General features: G+C 41.3%; 1 protein-coding gene across 1 annotated transcript in view; it reads left to right on the forward strand.

The window, feature by feature from the left end:
• Positions 1 to 13160, forward strand: part of akap6 (A kinase (PRKA) anchor protein 6) — a 90390-nt gene that overhangs the window by 56958 nt on the left and 20272 nt on the right. The window contains exon 9 of the mRNA XM_030787657.1: positions 12812 to 12958. Within this exon, the coding sequence (XP_030643517.1) occupies positions 12812 to 12958 (147 nt within the window). The remainder of the gene's footprint in view (positions 1 to 12811; positions 12959 to 13160) is intronic.

Genomic DNA, 13160 nt, shown 5'->3' on the forward strand with positions numbered 1-13160 from the left:
TTTGTACTCTTTCAGTAATGGTATTAGTATATTTTTACAAGCACACGTGTTCTGAAGATGCAGGCTGTTTTTCCTTTTCTTTCTTTTTTTTTTCATGTCACTTGTTCCTCGGCGGCTCCACCCTTTTCGATATTTGTCCCCGTGGCGTCTTGAGCGGGGCAGGGTCGTTAAGTGGGGACATGTTTATTTTCGTGGCGGTTTTTAAAAAGCAGGGGGTTTTTTTGGGCCGTTTTGAGAGCGGGGGGGCTGGTGAGGGTGGAATACTGCTGCTGGACCCTGCAGGTTGTTCCAGTGGAGTGGGGCTAATTATAATGCTTACACCCAGCTCCCCCACCGTTAGATTCTCATTTCACACAACCCACTGAGTTTCACCAGACACAGGGCTGCCACACTCCGTGTTTCATGCCTGTCTCTCTCTCACACACACACACACGCACACACATGCACACACTCATACACACATGCAAACACACATATTCACCTGCTTATTTAGTCTCATCCAAAAGCCAATCTCTTTCTCTCTCTCTCTCTCTCTCCCTGGCTTTCTCCCTTTCATTCTTCCTTTCTTTCTGTCTTTCTCTCGCTTGCTTTCTCTCTCTCTCTCTCTCTCCCTCTCTCTCTCTCTCTCTCTCACACACACACACACATACACACACACACACACATAAACATAACATTCAACCTCTTGCTAACTCAAATGTACACATGCCTGCTTTCCAGGACACATACACAGACATACACCATGCTCTCTGTGTTTTAAACACACACACACACACACACACTCAGGCCAGTCTGTGTCCTGCGGAGGAAGCTCCGTGTGATACACGGAGCTTTTTTCAAGCTCTCTTTCAACCACAGCCATGCTCAGCTGCTAAGCGTGTGAATCTTATCATGCATGTGTAATTGAACCTGTGTTAGATTCTAATCTGCTTAGGCACTCTGGTTACCACCGCGTATGTGTGTGTGTGTGTGTGTGTGTGTGTGTGTGTGTATGTACGCATATGCACACCCGCTCAGAGTTCCAACGCAAAAACTACGCTCTCTCTCCTCTCCCCGATGAGGGTCGAGATGAAACCCCGTTAAAACCCAGATGAACAATTAGGCTGTGGAACATTGGTTAAAGGGGGGGGGGGGGGGGGGGGGGGGGTTAGAGAAAGAGACACGAGGAGCTGTACAGTGGTGGGTTTGGCCCTGGAGGCCTGTGAAAAGCCTGACATGTAATTTAATATGTGGAAAGACAGAAGCTCAGGGATCCTCATCATCGATCCGCACGCCGGCCTGATTCACACCAGTTAAGTTAGATGTTGCCATAACAACACTTGAAAGGATAGATTTAGGTGTTTGGGTCTATCTGGATTGCGGTGGTCTTCAGGGTTGACTCAGTGGAGCCAGAGAACAGACTCAGGGGAGAGAGAAGATAGAGAGCTCTCTGTCTCCGACTCTGTCCTATTCATATCTATTGAGCATCTGTTTTAGAGCATGATGGTTGTCCTGATAATACTATTTTACTGTGTGCTCTGATTTGTTCACTGATAAATGTATTCTGAGGGGAGGGATAGAGGACTAATTGTCTTGACATGCAATTTCATGTTTGCAAGTTCTGAAGTTCTTATACCAGTGAGCCAGATTTGAATGGAATGTTTGACATAGAATGTTGTGCAGAATTCTAGAACTCTGCTGTCACAGGTGAAAGAGAGAATTATATGTTCATAAAGACAAAGGACTCTCTGGCTTTTTTATTTTCTTGGGCTGATGCAATTGTCTGATCAAACCACCAGGTGGCACTTTATTAGTCAGCAGCTCAGCATGGCCTAAATGTTGGTTTTTGACTGACTCTATTACACACACATACACACACATACACATGCATGCGCACACACACACACACACACACACACACACGCACGCACGCGCACACACACACACACACACACCACACACACAGACTTTGAACATTACAGAAAAAGCTGCTGAAATTATATGAACAAAATAATTCACTGGTTGATATTGTCAAGGCGGTTTCTTAATGAAGAAAAAATATATTCATATATTTGACCCAATCAAAGGATATCTTCTTGAATAAATGCTGTTGTGGTTTGGGGAGGTGATGAAATCTAAGGAGAGAAGAACTCAGAATCCTTGAGACGATGAATTTTATAGTAGACTTATCTTTTTTTGTCAGCAGTTCTGATGAAGCTCCATTATACAACATGCATAATTCACAAATACAAATATTAGTATTGACAAGAGAAAAGCATATCATTTATAAGCCTTGTGTGGTTAGGATAAATTCAGGAGAGGGAATTAGTCCGGAGATTAATTAGTAAAACACTGACCTGCATTGCTTTTCCCATCCATAACATTACCATAACACAGACTTTGGTTTTACTCTTTTTTGGTGTTGTTGTTGTTGGTGTTGTTGTTGTTGTTGTTTTTCTTTTAACTTTCTTTTGATTCGCAAAATATGCCAAATGTTTTTGCTCATCACACTCAGTAAAATCCAAATCTAAACTTACATACATTTTATTATACCGTAACAGTAACCATTATTTCATGTTAACACAGCACATTTTCTCTCTCAACAGAACGTCATAACTGATCTTACATTTTCTCCTCCGCAGTCTGTAACTTACTGTTTATAACCGTGATGCCATTGAAAGCTGAATGATTGCCTTTTCCAATATACGACAGACTCAATCACACAGCACAATGTTGACTGTCCGCGTCTTTTCTCCCTCATTAGCCCTCATCTCTGTTAAGAACGAATGGCTATACGCGCTCTCCACGAACTGGCCGTCGCCATTTCGCATTCAATCATTCAAAGCGTATTTAAAACAGTGTTTATGGGAGCGAGAATGAAACGGGACAAGTTGGGGCTCGTCATAAAAAAAAAAAAAATTCTCCTGAATTTGGTTTGTGCAGTAAGCTGAAGAGTACACACTGGTCCCGGAGAGTGAACCCAGGAGTCTGGTGTATGTCCTCGCTGTGTGGTGCCGGCATGGGGCCTAAGCTCACGGCCCTGACAGCATGAGGCTTCAGTGTACACACACCTCTATATTCTGCTGAGGGATTATCCCCTGCCTAGGGTTCCTATTCATGACTATGTTTCTCAAACTTACCACAAGCTTATTTTCTCTCTCTTTCTTTCTCTCTCTCTCTCTCTCTCTCTCACTTTCTCTCACCTTCTCTCACCCGTTCTCTCTCTCTCTCTCTTTCTCTCACCCATTCTCTCTCTCTCTCTCTTTCTCCTGTCTAAGCAATAGGTCTACATTAGCATTTTGCCTTGAAAAACATGGTGGGAATTTGGGAATGTTTACTTACATAACTTTAAAGTTGTGAGTGGAGATGGAGGGTATGTGTGTCTATGAGTGTGTGTGTGTGTGTGTGTGTGTTTGGGGTTGGGGGGGGGGGCACACAAATTGTCAGCAAACACTCCCATGGCAGTGAGTCTTTGATAGAGTTATGAGAGGGAGCCTGGCGTACTGTATGCCTCAGTTTGCCGTATAGATCCTCTATAATGTTTTTTCTTCTCTGGTTACGCTTTTGTAACGCTGGACTCATTGTGGCCGATTTCCATTGTGCAATGAGCGAGGAGTAATGAGAAAAATATCTATTATGTTTGAAATGGCAGGGTTTGCACATAATGCTAGAGTCTGAAGCACTTTGTTGCTAGGGACCGCACTGCATGCAACACGTTTGGCAGTTTACTTCAACTACGCATAAATTTTGGCTTCTCACAGGAAAAAAAAAAAAAATTGAAGGAAAAATTATGGGATAAATATTGGTGGCATTGTCTGGCTGATCAAACCGGTCTAACTTTGCTGTGTGAAAACGCGGCCCAGAATGACATTTTGATGTGCTGATGTCATCACGGTTCGCTGTCATTTGTTCTCGAGGCGAAAACGTCTCTTAGACGGCAAAGCAAACACTGTTGTCTTTTCCTCCTGTTATTTTACTGGCTTTGTTCCAAAATGCTGGACATGCTTCCACGGCAACAGCCGGCCTGCTCAAAAACACTCCTCCAATTTCCACTCGGAGTTTTTCTGCTCCCCTGAAGTTTGGCACCCTCAGCCCGTTTTCCCTTTTCTCAGTAAACTCAGAGACAAACAAACACATCACACACACACACACACACACACACACACACACACACACACACACACACAGAATGAGTATTTCTCTTCATTTTCTCTTCATTTACAGTGTGTCAGGGTGCAGTGACGCTGTTTTGTCACTTTTGTTCTTTAGACAATTATGATACGCTATAGACTGATACGTTTGACCTCACTGGCTCTTTCCAAACTTTCTCCAACACACTGTGTAAGAATACATTATTTAGCTTCTGCTTCGTTATACAGTTTTCATGTTCAAAACCGTTTTGATTGCTTAAGGCCGTGAGCCAAGAAGACATATGCAGGAAGAAAGGCAGGAGGAAAAAGCCTGTAGATTCAGTGCCATGCCATATCCATGTACTGATAGTGCTTCTTCTTTTCAGGCATAGCTTTTATGGTAGCTGTATTTATGATGTAGAGGATTAAATGGAGTCCCTGACAGATAATGGCATTTTGCTAGTTGGTAAGTGGTGGACAAATTCAATATCTGTCTTTCCTCCTGGACAATAAAGATAAAACAAAGAACACACCATAGAGACAATATTTAGTCTTATCTGAGCAACCGATTTACCACACAGATTAATGGCAGTGTACGATTCACAGTTTACCATGATAAATTTACAAAACATTGATGTTAACCGACACCTACATATGATTTCACTAAAGAGTTTGGATTAAAGAATTAATGGGGAAAATGTAGTAACAAAATGCTATTACTGAGTCATTCCAGTGATAAAGGAGCATTGTACACTGATCAGAGTTAACAGAATTAAGACTGTTACTCTGCTGTGAAGTGACGCTATTTCCACTCCAACAGAAGTTTTTGCAGCTCTGCCTGCTTCTTCTGAAAGCAGCTAGTCGTAGCCAGTGCAGTATATAATTTTAGTGGTGATTCTGTTACCAAAAGGGTTCCTGACCCTCAACTTACCTGACTGACCTCTACTCAAATTATAATAAGAAAAGAGCACAGAGGTTATTGTGAATACACTTATTTACTGCCTTGGCAAACATCAATATCTGTAACTAACTAACCTCAGCTTGAGATCCTTTGATGAACAGCAAAAAAGGGAAAGTGGCAATATCTGCAATTACGTATATATAGAAAATAATAATGAAAAAGAAGAAAAACAGAATGGAGGCATATACAATGATAGCTATGATTTTAAACTTTGGTGCTCTCCTGTTTTGGAGTGATCGCGCACTTTTACCAAGAGCACTGACAGAAGTACGCAGACATTTTGGCTCATTGCAATATCCTTTAGCTGTTTCCCTATTGGATAGTTTTGATCTTGGCTCAGTTCATGTGGCCCAATGAGAAACCCCATTTCCTGGAATACGCCTCCCCTGAGGTTACAGCATTCAGGGAAGCTTTTAATAAAAACCGTTGAGCTGTTTCATTTGTTTGTTGTTTTATGAAATTTTCTGGAATAATTGCTCTTTGCCAGTTCTGCTGTCTCAGTTGTCTTTTTGAATGTGATCACCAGCTGCCTGTAACTATGATCCTGACATAATTGTGTCTGTGTCAGAGCTTGAAAGGGCTAATACATGAGTTTTGTGTTAGCAAATTAAACTGACAGATGAGTAAAGTATACAGCAAAAAAAAAAATATACATCTTTGCATAGTTAAGTCAACAAATGCTTAAGACAAGATAAAACAGAGTAAAAGAGGTTTTAACAAAAATAAATACAAGTTTAAGTTAGAAAAAACACAAGCAACATTAATGAAAAAAACTGAAACAACCTTAAAGACCAAGGAGTGGAGCTTAAAGTAAAAGCAATGCTGAGAAGATAAATCTTACTTATGAATTTACAACATATGTCTGTATATACCAATGTATAGCAACTGTGCAAACTATCTGTCTATCTATTTATCTATTTATCTATTTATCTATCTATCTATCTATCTATCTATCTATCTATCTATCTATCTATCTATCTATCTATCTATCTATCTAATGTATAATTTAAAAAAGTACTGCTATTCTTCAGCACAGAGTCTTGGACAGCATTGTTAGTGCTGTGAGTGAACATTTCCTTATGAAGCATTTAAAAGCTCCATAAAAATCACACTGAAGCCGAAACACATCTCTCAAAGCATCAGCATAGACTGTGGAGTAAGTTTAGAAGAGATGGAAAGAGAGAGAAAGAGAAAGAGAGAGCGAGAGAGAGAGAGAGACAGAGAGAGAGATAAAGAAAAAGAGAGAGAGTGTTTGTTCAGAACATAGCTGTATGAAGCCCTGTGTGAAACTTTTTTCCCGCTCTGGTGTTGTGGGGAACCTCCTCCAGGGAATCCCTGTCTTACCTGCTGTTTGAGCCTGTCTGGAGAAGGCAGCGGCAGCCCTGGGTCCCTGTAGAGCTCATACAGAGAGCATTAAACAACTGCACTCCTTCAACTAATCTCCTCCTCTTCTGTGAACCCGCAGAACGTTCTAGAAAAAAAAATTATGTTTTAAACGAGACAATGACGGTTCTTTCAAAATCTGATTTTCAACCCCACTTACTGAGGGACTGGTCACGATGATGAGTTATTACCAAGCCTGGATTTTGTGACAGTCAAGTTTTATTTTTATTTTATTGTATGAATGCGTCTACGACCTCTTTCGGTTAATTTTGGACTGAATATTACGTTTTCGCGTAGGGATTCTCTTAGCGAGAGTGACTGTCACACAGTTTGATGTCGTCCTTGTATGCACTCTGTGTAGATTTTCAATGCTTGGGGTTTTGCTGGTGTGCCAGAGATCTGGTGAATGTAGACTCGATCACTGAACAAGGAGGAGTTGTACAAATCAGATGGTTTTTAAACGCCCTAAAGATCAGACTGCAGTAAAGGTCACAGCAACCTGAACCTCTGAGATCTCACACAGACACACACACACACACACACACACACTAACACCATGTCTGAGATCCTTCCTCACCCCTCTCTCTCTCCTTCTCTCTGTCTTTTTTTCCCTAGCCCCCCCCCCCCCCCCCCACTCGCCTTTCTCTAGCTAAGCTCCTCTATGTTTCTGTGTGTGTGTGTGGGGGGGGGGGATGCACTTTGCAGATTTCAGTTCACAATTAATGTGAAAGCCCTATAGAGGGGCTGGTTGACTCTGGATGCCCAGTGCCGGGCCATTCATCATCTGCCTTTTTACATTGACCTTGACACCCACTTCATTAGAATAAAGATTGTCTAGCATTTAGGATACATTGTTCCTCCGGCACCCAGACCCCATGCAAATTCCTGCTCAGGGAACAGGAGCGGCCGGTCTGTCAGGGGTCATCTGCATTAAATGATTGGGGCTATTTTCCAACTGCTTCTTTTCATTCGCTTCAAAGCCGCTCTCGTCTTCACCCTGACACAGACGGAGCTGCTGTCGGTGTCTGCCCTGTTGCCACCAGTGAGAATTTGAACTCTTCTCTCTCTCTCTTCAACTCAAGCAGCCTAACTATTCTGAGAGACCCTCTTTAACAGCCTTTTAAATGGGAATGCTTAATTGGTTGTTAAGAAATGTTTAGAAGACAGACGGAGAATAGAGTGGGAGAAGAGAGAGAAAATAGAAATGAAGAGAGGGAGTTTTTTTTATGAATCATCCCCTTGCACTTCTACTCAATCTTTTGTTGTTGTTGTTGTTGTTGTTGTTGTTGTTGTCCATGGTGACACCAGCATCCACTTTTCCATGGGCACAGCATAACAGTGGAGAAAAGTTCCACTCATTGTGTGAGAGAGAAGAGAGAGAACTGGTCTTTTTCAAGGCCTTGCAAAGTGTCCAGCAAAGAAAAAAAAAGAGAGGGAGAGAGAGAGAGAGAGAGAGAGAGAGAGGGAGAGAAAAGCTGCTCCTTCCTTCATCTCTGCTCCTTTACTTGATGCTTGGGGCCCAAATATATCTCTATTATTATCCAATCAGTCAGCAACAGACAGGCCAGTCAGCATCAGAGCTGTCGAGGAAAAGAGGAAAAAAAAAAATAAAGAAAGAAAAAAGAAATGAAAGCCACCCTAACCATGCCGTATCGTAGATCTAATTAGAATTAAATTATTAATGAGCAGTACTTAAAAAAGATCGTTTTAGGATTCTCTACTAGTGAACTCGCTATTCATTTTAATATTTGTCACTTGATTTATATCACGGATAATGCAATATAGGTCCAATTAACAATGCATAGACTATGTAATATGATTTTCAGTTAATGCAAATGGAATAAGCTGGAAGAAAGCAAGCGATTCAAATTCTCAAATGTAATTTACCCGGCCACGGCTCTGACAAATTTAAATGACATTGCACATTTTAATTTTCCCTTTATTTTTTTTTTTTTCCTCAAAGGTTGTGGATTTATACTCATCAAGCAAAACCTAACATAAATTTGCATGAAAAATTGCTTGCAAGCTTGCAAAGGTTTTCCCTTTCAGACTTATTTTCTATTTAACAACTAGTGATGAAGCAAGGCAGGTGGAATGGTGGCACTCAGCCTGAGTTGAACCTGAGAGGGGTTTTTTTGGTCGGGATAGGAGGGGCAGGGTGGGGGGGGGGGGGTGGGGGGGGGGGTGGGGGGGGGGGGTGGGGGTGGTGATACAAGTGGCTGAAAAATCTATGCTTGTGATTTTGTCCAAACTGTGGTGCTTAGCAAGGCGCTTCAGTAAGCCAAGCACTTGGTCTTGGCCTCGGCTTTCAGGCCCATGGCTGTGCCCGAACCATGGCTTTCCTCCGTCCTAAAACACTGCGCTCTTGGCTGATTGCATTGTTTCCTGTGTTTGGTAAAGAAAAATAGCACACTCGGAGCTGGCCCGTGGAAGCGCACACACACACACACACACACAGACACACACACACACACACAGATTCCTCCTCTCCGACCAGGCAGCTGATCTCAGAACCCAGGGCTGGGGATAAAAAGCCTCTTTGTTCACTATTCAATGGCATTAGGCATGGGCTTCCTATGGGGGTCAAAACCAAGCCCTGTGAGGAGACAGAAAAGAAAACTTAAAAAAAAAAAAAAAAAATCCACACCATAAACCATACACACCACTGCTGTGGAGGGACATTGACAGGGAATTATTCAGAGATACGAGTCAAACTAAGTTCAGTCATCAAATTCAGGGAAAAGAAAGAAAACACTCTTCACACCCAATCAGAGGGCTCAGAGGAGAGGCTGTTACAGACAGCGTGTATGGTGTCTCCCCCCCCCCTCCCCCAATCTCTTTTTTTTTTTTTTTTTTTTTTTTAGATAAATCGTCCTCACTTTAAAGGACTTGCTGTTCCCTTCTTTCTGTTTTTTTTTCTTTTCAGACCGTCTGTGGGCTGACTGCTCTTCTTTGTCTATTGATTCTCTTGAATTTCTCATTACCACTGTGAAAATCTGCAAAGATGCATCCTCTTTTGGGGGGCGGGGCTATCGTTCAGAATATCTAGAATTCCAGAGTGCTGCCTGTTGTTTTCCCTACTGTCCACAATTATGATGAAGAGACAGAGTTACAGAGAGAGACAGAAAGACAGAGACAGAAAGAGAGAGAGGGAGACATGAAGAGGGAGAAAAATTCTCATGGTTTTCCTGGGGCAGAGTTCACATTGTATGGGCCTATAACATCCTACTCTTTGCTCAACCTTTTCTTTGGCGTTCTTGTTTCTTGAAAGATTGCATTGTTTGTTCAATTTGTTGACACTCAATGCATTTCTACAAAGCAATGCGCATTTTCTCGGTGGAAACACAGAGAGGCTCGATGCTAGAGGAAATCTGGACAGGCTGGTGGAAATTCTCTTGGGTCCCTCTGTGACCCCAACGTGACTGGACACCTTGTTCTTAAACACAGAAGAGGGTGAAGAAAAAAAAAAAAAAGCGCTTGACTCAGGGCTCAATGTGAGCCTTCTATACCAGTTGTAAAATGGCTTATTCTTCTGGTCGCCATGGTGACAATTAACAGTGTTTCAAGGCCTTTTGTTCCAGGCCAGTTTGAAGAGATTTTTTTTAAAGGGGTTGATTTTGTCACAGAGTGAAAAAAAAGAGAGAGAGAAAACCTTGGATGTAGCAAAGCATTCACTTTATGCGTAAACAGTTCAGAATCACGTCCAAATCCGAGGGTTAGTTTTACATTTTTTCCCCTCTTCTTCTGAAGGAAATATAGAACCTTCACTTCCTCTCTTTTCATGGCTTGGCTTGAGCATGCACATCAATCGATGGGCTTGATGCATCAATGCAACCCCCCACACCCCACCCCACCCCACCCCCTCCTCGTACGCCCCCCTCCCCAGCTGCACACAGCTCACAGATTCCATCAATGAGCTTCCTCCACCCCCAACACCCCAAGTCTCCTCTTCCCCCATTCATTCCAGTCTTCTGCGAATTATACACATCAAGGATGCTGGAGAGATATGAAAAAGCCCCAAACTGATTAAGTAATTATCGTTATTTCTCAGCTTCACTCGGTTGGATCTGTATCATGAAAGCATATCAAATCCTGCGTTTTTTTTTTTTTTTTTCACTACCCAAGAGTCTCTCTCTCTCTCTCTCTCTCTCTCTCCTTTTTTTGCTCATCAGAACAGTCTTCATGGGACCAATATATATTCCGTTTTCTGAAATGCACTCCTCATGTTAAAGACCTAATATGTGAGCAGTGCATCTCTGTCAGATATGCTTTGGTTTTTGTACTTTCTCTACTCAGTACAGAGCAGAAATAATTGATTGAAATGAGTGGTTAAAGCACTTAGGATTCCTAGGCTTTCACTCATATTTGTTAAACTTTAGAAAGATCCCAAGTGTTTTAACATCAATATCCTCATTACTACCACCAGTATCTTGAATTCAGGGCACCTAAGTTAAACTGGTTAACTGTACTGAATGACCTCGCTCTCTGAGGACTGGTTTGGGAGCCAGTACCTCTGGCTAGAATTTGGGCTCAGAGCACTGAATGAATTCTCATCTTCTGCTTCTGACTTGTTAGCGTCAGCATAAAGCCATTTAAACACACTGCACAGCCGACTCAGTTCATGGAATCTTACTTCTGTTGTCTCAACATGTTACGGACGCTGAACAAACTTTAATTTAATGGATAAGATGAATCTACCCCCCCAAAAAAATGCATTAAGTGTTTTCATGTATGACTGCATTTTTGCTGACATTTTCAGTCTTTTTGCATTCATTAATATGTGAAATGAATTTAAGTTATTCCTGCTTGTTGGCGTTTCATCTATTTTAATGACTATCTGTGTGCACTGAAATGTTACTTTCTACTGCATCTACTCCAAAAGGGGGAACTTTATTTAGAAAATGAAGAAGAAAACTTTTTTTTTTTTTTTAAATATTCTTATTCAAAAGGCAGACATTTATATGCTACCGTGGCAATTTCCAAAAACAAAGCAGAACACAAAAGCGAAACGAAAAGATTAATAAATATTTTTTTAAAAAAGTAATAATACTGTTTGTACATAGCTTGCGGCCACAAAAGCAGTAGTTTTATTCGAATTATGGACTGCCGGTAGGTTTTGAGATTTTGGGATGTTTTAGAAGTTTTGCAGTCATTCATTTTAGTATCACACAGATAAGGTGGACTGGATTCTGAGGTATACGATATTGAGTCTGTTTTTTTTTTCCCCCCCCTTATACTTTGCATATCGCGTCAGTGCCCTCAACTCAAATGTCGCTCTCACATCCTTAATACGTGCCATCTTTTAAAATCGATCACGCGGGTGCCTAGAAAGTTCCGTTTTGCACCGTGACCAAACCAGAGCCTTGTCCTGAAGCAAAATATGCTTATAGATCTGGGTCTGTATCACGCAGCCAGAGTGACCAGGGGCGAAAAGTTACCCATGCGTTTAGCTAATGTTTGCCAAAGACCTTCTCAGCATTAAACCAAAGTCTTACATCTTATGCATTTTAATCACTCAAACTACCCCCCCCCCCACACTTACTCATAACTGCTTTTCACATCTTACTTACAACATGCCATTTTTCAGACAGTAAGGCAAAGCCTTAAAATCAATATTTTCTTGTCAACAAACAAATTGTGTAATCGCCTTGTTTTAAGATGAGCTGTTGTTCCTTTTTTTTTTTTTTGACATGATTAAAAGCTGAAAAGGATGGATGAGTCAAGAGAGTCTCTGATATCATCTCTATCAAAAAAAAAAAAAAAAAGACAATGAAAAATGGATCCTCGCTCTGATGCCAGCTAGAAAGACAGGGAAAAAAACAGACCACATTTAAATATATTTAAATATTTAAATGTGCTTCCGCTATAATGATAAATGACAAGCGAAAACTGGAATCAAGTAGCTATTGATGCAGAAAATGAAATGGTGGGTGAGAGAGAAATTAACCAAAAAGGTGTGAGATTGAACAGCGTCAGTTTGATCCTGTACAGTATGCCCGTCAGCCGTTTAACTGAAAATGTCAGTTTGTAAGGACGTGCAACCTATTCAGCTACCATTTCACACAGCAATTAATGTTTCATTTTTCATACATTTAGCTCAAAGTCACAGAAACTCATGTCCCTGAAACATGCAGATTTATTTGACTCCTCGAGAAGGAACTCATAGCGATACATCTTACTCTCTTATGTAAGCAACAGCGGCTATAAATAAATAGTAAAGCGTGATCTAATTTATAGTTGAATCTATAAACTTCATAATCGTATAAAAATATACATGTAGAATGGTTGATGCTGAGTGATTCTTGAATATCTCTCTCTCTCTCTCTCTCTCTCTCTCTTTGTCTCTGAATTTCTGCAGGGTAACAGTGTGGAGATGGCCATATGGCTTCCTAAGAAGACCCAGCTCTTGGGGTGGGCGGAGTCTCTGAAGAGGAGTGGCTCTGAGCTGCCTGTCGATTTTGACGAGCGGGTCAGTGCCCTTAAGCACAAATGGGATCAGCTGCAAGTGAGTCTCACTCTTTACTTCCTTCATAACAGCACTTTAATACTACTGCTGAAAATGTCCCCAAAATCATTTTGTTTAAATTCATTCTGTTTTCAAAAACAACCTTTAATCCCGCATTTAAAATCTTAATGATCACGGTATTTGAAATCATGAATCACTGTAGTTTACTTTTGAGGGGAAGAGCATCATCAACAGGGAAGTG

The sequence above is a fragment of the Chanos chanos genome, chromosome 1 (assembly GCF_902362185.1).
Source record: "Chanos chanos chromosome 1, fChaCha1.1, whole genome shotgun sequence".
Taxonomy (NCBI): domain Eukaryota; kingdom Metazoa; phylum Chordata; class Actinopteri; order Gonorynchiformes; family Chanidae; genus Chanos; species Chanos chanos.